Source organism: Nicotiana tomentosiformis, chromosome 3, assembly GCF_000390325.3.
Source record: "Nicotiana tomentosiformis chromosome 3, ASM39032v3, whole genome shotgun sequence".
NCBI classification, from domain to species: domain Eukaryota; kingdom Viridiplantae; phylum Streptophyta; class Magnoliopsida; order Solanales; family Solanaceae; genus Nicotiana; species Nicotiana tomentosiformis.
Genome location: NC_090814.1, coordinates 34,676,323 through 34,685,780, shown reverse-complemented (window position 1 = coordinate 34,685,780; position 9,458 = coordinate 34,676,323). Strand labels below are relative to the sequence as shown.

Sequence of the window (9,458 nt, the reverse complement as noted above, 5' to 3'; positions counted from 1 at the left end):
CGACAAGTTCATAAAAAAGATTACACAGCTATTCAAACAAGTAAGGAAACTTCTTCTTCATCTCTTCCTCGGCCTCCCAAGTATCCTCTTCAACCTGTTGGTATTGACATAACACTTTCATGGAGTATATCTCAACTTTCGGACTTGCCTATAAAGAATAACACTGGAATTTCTTCATATAACAGTTCTTCATTAACCTCAATGGTCTCTACCGGCACAATAGCGGACGAATCTCCAATTACCTTGTTCAACATAGACACATGGAATACCAGGTGGACTAATGACATCTCGGGTGGGAGCTCAATCTTGTACGCCACCTGCTTGATCCTTGGAATGATTTTGTACGTCCCGACATACCTCGGACTCAATTTCCATTTCCTTCCGAACCGCATTATACCCTTCATGGGGGAAACCTTTAAGAATACCCAATCATCTTATTTGAACTCCAAATCTGTGCGACGAACATCCGAATAGGACTTTTGACAACTCTGAGCATTTTTTAACCGCTCCTTAATGAGCTTAACCTTCTCTATAGCCTGATGCACGAGGTCTGGCCCTATCAACTCAGCTTCCCCAATCTCGAACCACCCAATGGGAGATCTACATTTCCTACCATATAATGCCTCAAATGGTGCCATCTGAATACTAGCAGGGAAGTTGTTGTTATAAGCAAACTCTATGAGTGGTAAATTATCATCCCAACTACCCTTGAAGTAAATAACACAAGCATGAAACATGTCCTCAAATGTCTAAATAGTCCGCTCTGCTTGCCCGTCGGTCTGTGGATGGAAGGCTGTACTATGATTTACCTGAGTACCCAAACCTTGCTGAAATATCTTCCAAAAATTGGCCGTGAACTGACCCCCTCGATCGGAAATGATATAAGCTGGAGTGCCATGCAGCTTGACTATTTCCTTGATATATAATTGAGCATACTGTTCCGCTGTGTCGGTAGATTCAACTAGCAAGAAGTGTGCTGATTTTGTGAGTCGATCCACGATCGCCCAAATTGAGTAAAAACTTGCACGGAGTGTGCGGTAACCCTACCACAAAATCAATATTAATCATTTTCCACTTCCATATTGGAATTTCTATGTTCTATGCCAACCCACCAGGCCGTTGATGTTTGGCCTTTACTTGCTGACAATTCGGACACATTGCCATGAAGTACGCCACATCCCTTTTCATGTCATTCCACCAATAGACTTCCTTGAGATCATGATACATATTTGTAGAACCTGGGTGCACGGAATACCTAGAAGCGTGAGCCTCGGTCATGATTCTCTCCCAGAGACCATCTACATTCAGAACACATAGTAGCCTTTGGTACATTAGTGAACCATCATACATGCCAAGAGTAAAAGCCAAAGTTTTATGTTTATGAATCCCCTCCTTCAGTTGTGCCAACAATGGATCGTCGTACTGTTTCTCTTTGACTTCTACAACGAGTAATAATTCAGCCCTATTTTGCACAATTACTCCTCCTTCATTAGAGTCCGCAAAGAGAACTCCCAAACTATCTAACTGGTGAACCTCCCTGGCCAATGGCCTTCGACATGCCTCTAAGTGAGCCAAACTACCCATAGATTTCCGGCTAAGAGCATCCACCACAACATTAGCTTTTCCCGGGTGATATAGAATATCGATGTCGTAGTCTTTGAGTAACTCAAGCCATCTTATCTGCCTCAAATTTAACTCCTTCCATTTTAATATATATTGAAGTCTCTTGTGGTCCGTGAATACATCCACACGAACCCATACAAATAATGACGCCAAATCTTCAGTGCAAAAACCACAATCGCAAGTTCTAAGTCATGTGTTGGATAGTTCTTTTCATGATTCTTGAGTTCTCTAGAAGCATAAGCTATAACCTTGCCATGTTGCATTAACACACACCCAAGCCCGATCCTTGAAGCATCACAATATACCATGAACCCATATGTACCTTTTGGTAAAGTCAACACCGGTGTCGTAGTCAATCTTGATTTCAATTCTTGGAAGCTCCTTTCACCAGCATCAGTCCATAGGAATTTAACCGCTTTCTACGTCAATTTAGTCAACGGAGAGGCAAGAGTAGAGAACCCCTCCAAAAATTTTCTGTAATACCCGGTCAAACCCAAGAAGCTGTGAATCTCTGTTGGAGTTGTAGGTCTAGGCCAATTCTTCACTGCTGCAATCTTCTAAGGATCAACCTTAATTCTTTCACTAAAGAACTACATGACCCAAAAATATGACAGATTCAAGCCAAAATTCACACTTTAAAAACTTCGCATACAACTGGTGCTGACGAAAAGTTCGCAGAACTGCCCTGAGGTGATCGGCATTGTCCTCTCGACTTCATGAATATACAAGGATATCGTCAATGAAACTATCACAAAAGAGTCAAGAAAAGGTTTGAAACCCTGATTCATAAGATCCATGAAAAATGCCGGGGCATTTGTTAGCCTAAAAGACATTACCAGAAATTTAAAGTGCCCATACCGGGTCCTGAAGGCTGTTTTCAGAATATCCTGCTCCTTAATCTTCAATTGGTGATACCCTGAGCGTAAATCAATTTTGGAGAAGTACCTGGCACCTTATAGTTGATCAAACAAATCATCTATCCTTGGTAGGGGGTACTTATTTTTTACTGTGACTTTGTTGAGTTGTCGGTAGTTAATACACATCCGTAGCGACCCATCTTTCTTCCTTCCAAAGAGAACCGGTATGCCCCAAGGAGACACACTCGGTCGGATGAAGCCCTTCTCTAACAAATCCTTCAAATGTTCCTTTAGCTCCTTCAATTATGTCGGTGCCATTCGGTAAGGTGGAATAGATATAGGTTGCGTGTCTGGTATCACATCAATCCCAAAATCAGTCTCCCTGTCTTGTGGGATCCCAGTGAGCTCATCTGGAAAGACATCCGGAAATTCATTCACAACCGGCATAGATTGAAGTGTAGGTGCCTCAGCATCGGTGTCCGTGACCCGGACCAAATGATAGATACACCCCTTGTTAATCATCTTCGTGGCCCTAAGGTAAGAAATAAACCTACCTTTTGGTGCCACATTATCCCCCTTCCATTCAACAATTGACTCATTTGGAAATTCAAGCCTCATAGTTCTATTTCGGCAATCGAGCTTGGTGAAACATGAATAAAGCCAATCCATCACTATTATTTCATCAAAATCGACCATCCCCAATTCAATGAGATCAACCATGGTATCCCGAACACCTACCATGACAACACAATTCCTATAAACCCGCACGACCATAATAGACTCGCCAACCGGAGTAGATATAGAGAACAGCTCACGAAGGTGTTCCGGTTCTATCCCAAATTCCATAGCAACATAAGGGGTAACATAGGACAAGGTGGACCCGAGATCAATAAGAGCATATACATCATGAGATTGGAGAGTCAATATACATATGACGACATATGGAGAAGCCTCTGCACTCTGGCGACCACTCATATCATAGAAACGGCTGGGTCCTCTTGAACTTTACGCACCACCCCTAGCTGCACCACGCCCTGCTGGTGCTGGAGTGCCTCGAGCTGGATGGGGTTCTGAAGATGTAGCAGCAGCAGAATTGGATGGTGATGTTGTGCCCCTGCCTGCGCCCTGGCAGAAACGACCATCTCTCTAAATATGACCCCTCAACCTGTACCCGTAGTCTGTGGGTAAGTCCATGTAGCAGATCCCCAAGTGCATCTTCCCATACATGGGGCATGGTGGCCTCCGTTGCTGCTGGGATATCCCTCCTGACTGACCCTGCTGGTGGGGTCCCTTATTGCCTTAACTGGGCCTGAAATGACTCCACTGCTACTGACTGGGCCCTGATGGCTGTGCACTGGCTGAAGACTGAACAAAAGACTGGGATGGTCCTGATGACCCTCCCCTGAATGCTGACCTACCACCACCAAATGAATCTCCAGGGTTGCCCGCGGATCGGGCCTTACTGCTACCCTCTTGCTCCATCATGTTCTTCAACTTACGAGTCTCTGTAGCTTGAAAAAATGCCACCATCTTTCCATAGTTCATATTAGAATTTAGAGCAGTTGTGGCAGCCTCGTTAATAACCAAAGGGCTAAGGCCCTGCACAAACCCATGCATTCTAGCCTCCATAGTGGGCATCATGTGAATAACATACTTGGACAGGTGCGCGAACACCATATGGTACTCCCACACACTCTTGTTTCCTTGTTTTAAGTTCTCAAACTCAGTGGCATGGGCTGATTTAGTCTTGGCAGGCAAGAAATGATCCATGAAGGCATCTGCAAACTCACTCCACCTCACTAGAGGGCTCCCCTCCTCACCGGAATCCTCCCACATCTCAAACCATGAATAGGCCACCCCCTTTCAGGTGGTAGGAGGCCAACTCCATTCCCTTTGTCTAAGTAGCAGGCATAACTCGGAGAGTCTTGTGCATCTCATCAACGAAATTCTGAGGTTCCACCTCGGGATTAGTACGTGTGAAAACTAGAGGATCTAACTGGAGAAACATGTTCACCCTGGTACCAGTAGAATCCTCTTGCTGGCTAGAAGAAGTGGGTGCAACATTAGATCTCTGGGCCTGGGAAGCCACTATCTGAGCCAAAATCTGGATAGCTCCCCTAAGTAATGAATCAACTGCCACTCCTGGGGCAGCATTGGCTTCTTGGCCAGTTCTTGATTTCTTCTTAGGTGCCATGTACTAAAAATTTAGAGCAATGCACGAGTTAGAGGAGAACAACTTCACATTCAGCTCTAACGCGCGATATAGAACATCAAAAAAGGGTAATGTCCAAGTTGCTCCCTAATTATAGATGTGGTCGACAACACACTGATAAGAAGGGCTCTACCAGACACAGCTCTGAGACATCCTATGATACTTTAAAACCTTAGGCTCTTATACCAAGTTTTTTATGCCCCAACCTCAGGAAGCGCGACCAGCGCTTAACCGAGTAGACCCGGTCGAGCAAGCATGTTACACACTTTCTACCCAACTCACTTATCATCAAAAGAAAGCATGTTTTCATTAATTGGACAGTGGGAAGATCATATATACATTACTAAATCATTTCATTAGTTACGTCATTATTAAGTTTCAAAATACACACATTCTTATGATTGAGTGGAACAAGAGTCCAAAACACAACATAATCCGTTGACCTTTCTAGCACTCATATACAACCCATATAGTGTCTACAAAGCCTCTAAGATACAAAAAGAGTGTTAAGATAGTGCCCCTAGGCCCCGAATATACCTCAAAATGTGACAACAATATGAACAAAAGATATAATACATGATTCCATAATGAAGTGGGGCTCACCAAGACTGCTGGGAGGAGGCTGTACCGATATCACTAATCAACGCTACCTGTTGTGGAACCACCTGCATCCATTTAAAGATGCAGTTCCCCCGACTAAAGGGACGTTAGTACCGTTGAATAGTACTAGTACGTACAGCTAAACACCACCTCAATAGAATGAACAATAATGCAATTAAGAACAGTCATTATATCAGCTAAAGCATTGAACATTTATCAAACATCTAACAAGGGATAAGATAAGTTTCCAATTAAATTTTCATATTTTAAGTTAGGGAAGTCTTTAGTACCATTTTGCAACTATTCACCATTTCGATTTCAATTCCCAATACAGTCACCACCATATGTACGACATGGCATTCGATAACGACCCGATCGGCTAGGTCATCTTATATGAATCATCAACCACAATCACAATTTCAGTTACTATTTTCCAATGAAGTCACCACCATGTGTACGACATGGCGTCCAATCACGACCTGATCGGCTAGGCCATCTCACAAGAGACATCAAGTACAATTATACTATTTCACTTTTCACGTTGGCTGTATTTCATATTTCACATTTCATATTTCACTTTTAGTATTCCTCGCTTTGTATCTCATATTTTGTATTTTGCTTTCAACAATCATCATAGATTTCCAACAACAAGGCATTTCATTTCATAACATTTAAGCACGCACATGAGCAACTCAGAGTTTTAGGTACATTGAGATTTCTTATAGAATTGTCATTAGCTTTCATTTGAAACACAACTTCATGTCAAGGCATTTAAACATGCAACCCATATTTTGAATACATTCTTAAAATAAGAGTACAACATAACAAGAGCATTGAAATTGCATATTGAACATGGATATGTTTTGGCACAAGCTTATTCGGAATGTTCAACTCACAGTGAGCAACTCGGGACTTATATGGATATTGTGGGGTTCAATTCTAAGAGAAACGTTTATCCATACATACCTCAATTGAGCTCCCTTACACTCTAAAATATACTGGAAATCTTAGCAACGCCAATCTATTTTAGAAATATAACAAATTAAACTAAATATAAGGAAATGATCATGGTTCTAGATCATTTAACCATTTTATCAACCACCAAGTGTGCATTAAGGTTTTAAGGCTCTTTTATGAAAGACTTCACCACCCCACACCCAACTCTTTACCATTTTTAGCTCACCATCCTCCCTATACTCTTTTATCACACATGCATGCAAGATAACCAACCCCCTATCCAAGAATGTTCTTGCTAATTACCCATTTGTTTGTTAATTTACGAAATTAAGGGATAGCGTATAAATTCTTACCTCTAGGATGAAGACTTACTGAATTTCTCCGTGTTAATCTTCAATAATTTGTGCAAGAATTGATGGATAATTTATTGAAGATCACTTCCCCACTCTAAGCACTCTCTCACTCTAAAAGTATCAGGTTTTCCAAGAAACATGGTCCACAATACTTATATAATGAGATTTGGTCGGGTTATAAAAATTAAAAAAAGAGGAGCCCGACACAGATCTGCGATCGCATATGGGACCGCATAATACTTTTGCAGTCCGCAAGGTGGGCCGCATAATTGACCCTCCGGAGCTTACATTTTCTACTTCAGTCTGCGACCAGTCTGCGGTCCGCAGACCTGTTTTACGGTCGCATATTGCGTCGCAGAACCATCATCTGAAAAATCTCAAGGTTGGATATACATTCAGAGTGTGACCTGCAAAATAGTTCTACGGTCGCATAATGGGCCGCAAAAATGACATCAAAAATGGCCCAAAAGACTGCCTCACTCTGCGGCCCACAGAGTGATTGTGTGGGCGCATAAAGAAATGCCCACTGCTGCAAAACATTTTCCTTTAACTCTTTAGCGTATTGTTCAACCCAAAAAGTCCAGCTCGCCGCGAAGAATTTCTTCTATTTCTAACACATAAGCCTATCTCGGCACCAAGAAATTTCGGGTTTTTAGGTGAAATTTTATGGGGCCTTACAGTATTGTCTTGCGGATACTTGACTAGTACTACATAAGTCGCATGGCAATAATCTCTATTGTCTCTATTTGCTACTTGATGCAGAAGATTATAGAGTATTTCTTATTATGTGATTTTGTATGTATGATGTGTCAGCCATATAGGTGAGAAGGTTATAGATAAGGTATGAAGACACTAGTACTCTCTCGGTTTCGAGAGTCTATTTCTGAGAGGTGGACTTTCCCTCTAGCTACGGGCTGTGGGAGTGTGTTTAGAGTTTTACCACTGATTGTATGTGCCATAGATAGTGTCACTGTGGACTTTTGGAAGGCTACTGACCTAGTTTGGAATGATCCAAATCGGTTTGGAGGCCCATTAGTACGCCTAATGGAAATGTGTATTCCACACTGGATTGGGTTTGCTTATTCAGAGCAACATTTTCTATGGGAGTGTTATCGGGCATAATGGATGTTATTCATGCCCTGTCTAATTTCATGTGTCACTCTGGCTATGATAGGTTGTGAGGTGTCTTGATTATTCTCACGCATGTTGTAATTCTTTTAAGGCCTTGTGGCGATATATGAGCGAGATGGCTCTTGAGATGTTTATTTGTTTATTGCACTGTAGATGTGCTTACCTTTTCATACCACATTTTTCTACTCGTCTCCCCATAGCTACGTTTATGTACTTTACGTTCTTGTTATTGATACACTTGTATTTGGGAGTATGAGAATTGTGTCCCCATGGTTATTAATGAGATTGTTGTGGATTGGGTGGTACGCCGCCACAGGAATTACGTGTGAGTCCGGTGGTATGCCACCACGGGTACATGTATGGATCGGGTAGCATGCCGCCTCGATAATATGTATGGATTGGGTTGCATGCCTTAATGGAGTTATGATGGATACAATTCCTTGAGCTTGTTGTGTGTTTGCTTCTCCTGTGGGATGAATTCATGGCATTATGTTTTTGTTTTCATATTGCTACACTTGGTGGGTAGTTCTCGTACTTGGGGTTCCCTTTCCATTATTGGTCATATTCAGATAGTTACTTGTTGGGCCCATGGATCACGTTGAATGAGATTCGTGATGGTATTTGATGTGGATGTTGGTCGATCAGTTTATGCTGGGTGAGACGAGGTCATTGGGCCTAGAATCAATGCAAGCGAATTTGTGTAAGGTATGTTTGGTAGGGGAAGGTCTCTAATTAGTGCGGAATTTTGCAATGGTTATTGTCAGGCGAAAGAGCTCCACAACCTATTGATTGGATATATGGTTTTGAGTTTCTACATGTTTCTTCTTGATTTGTAGTGTTGTGAAGGTTTGCAATGAGGTTTTATTTGTCATGAGGTATATTACCGGTATTGGGTTTGGTGACAAGTAGGTATTGTGACCGGAAGATATTACTATAGGCATATGAGTTCCGCGGTACATCATGTGGTTACATCTCGGTAGTATACTTATGATTTTATACAATTGGTTAAGATTGATACAATGGATATATATTAGAAATGGATCTTAGAGAGAGCTCGGGAAGTTGGAGTTGGGTTCTAAGGATTGTAAGCTAAGGCTGCAGGAACAATCGTCTTTCCAAATGGTGTAATGGCCTTGTATGGTTTGAGGTGATGTGAGATCGCCCATGAGTACGTGGATGATTAGTACACATTGATTTCGTACATTTGGAACGACTCTTGGCATGTTCGAGAGCGAATGTATGTTTAAGTGAGGGAGAATGTATCTACCTTATTGGTTCTTTTGAGCCCTTATTCCATTCGATGGTTTGAAATATTAAGTAGCTTCATTTGATGCATTATGATTTGCGTGTATGGTTGTATTTGATTTTTGAGAGGTTCAGAGTTTATTTGGAAGAGTAATTCTCAATTTGGAAGCCTTAAGTTGGAAAAGTTGACCAAGATTTGACTTTTGACTAAACGACCTCGCAATCGAGATTTGATGATTTCAGTAGATTTGTATGGTAATTTGTGACTTATTTGTGTGTTCGGGTTTAGGTTCGAAGGTTCCTAGAAGAATTTTGGCCTATTTTGTCGAAAGTTGGCATGTTGAAGGATTGGAGAATTCATAAGTTTGAACGGAAGTTGACTTTGGTATTATCAGGCTTTGATTGGTGTTATAGGACTTTAGATAGGTTCATTTGGTTGATTGGGACTTGTGTACAAAGTTTGGTTTTGATCTGGTATGT

At 41.7% G+C, this 9,458-nt stretch overlaps 1 protein-coding gene across 1 annotated transcript; it reads right to left on the bottom strand.

Moving 5' to 3' along the window:
• Positions 1-3,806: 3,806 nt before the first annotated feature.
• LOC138907605 (uncharacterized) lies at positions 3,807-4,316 on the bottom strand. Its single transcript, XM_070198207.1, has one exon. It carries the CDS (start codon positions 4,314-4,316, stop codon positions 3,807-3,809), a length of 510 nt encoding a protein of 169 aa, XP_070054308.1.
• Positions 4,317-9,458: the final 5,142 nt, after the last annotated feature.

What these genes read in the sequence shown, in the direction of transcription:
- LOC138907605 (XM_070198207.1), bottom strand. Translation starts at nt 4,316, where the DNA reads ATGTGGGAGGATTCCGGTGAGGAGGGGAGCCCTCTAGTGAGGTGGAGT.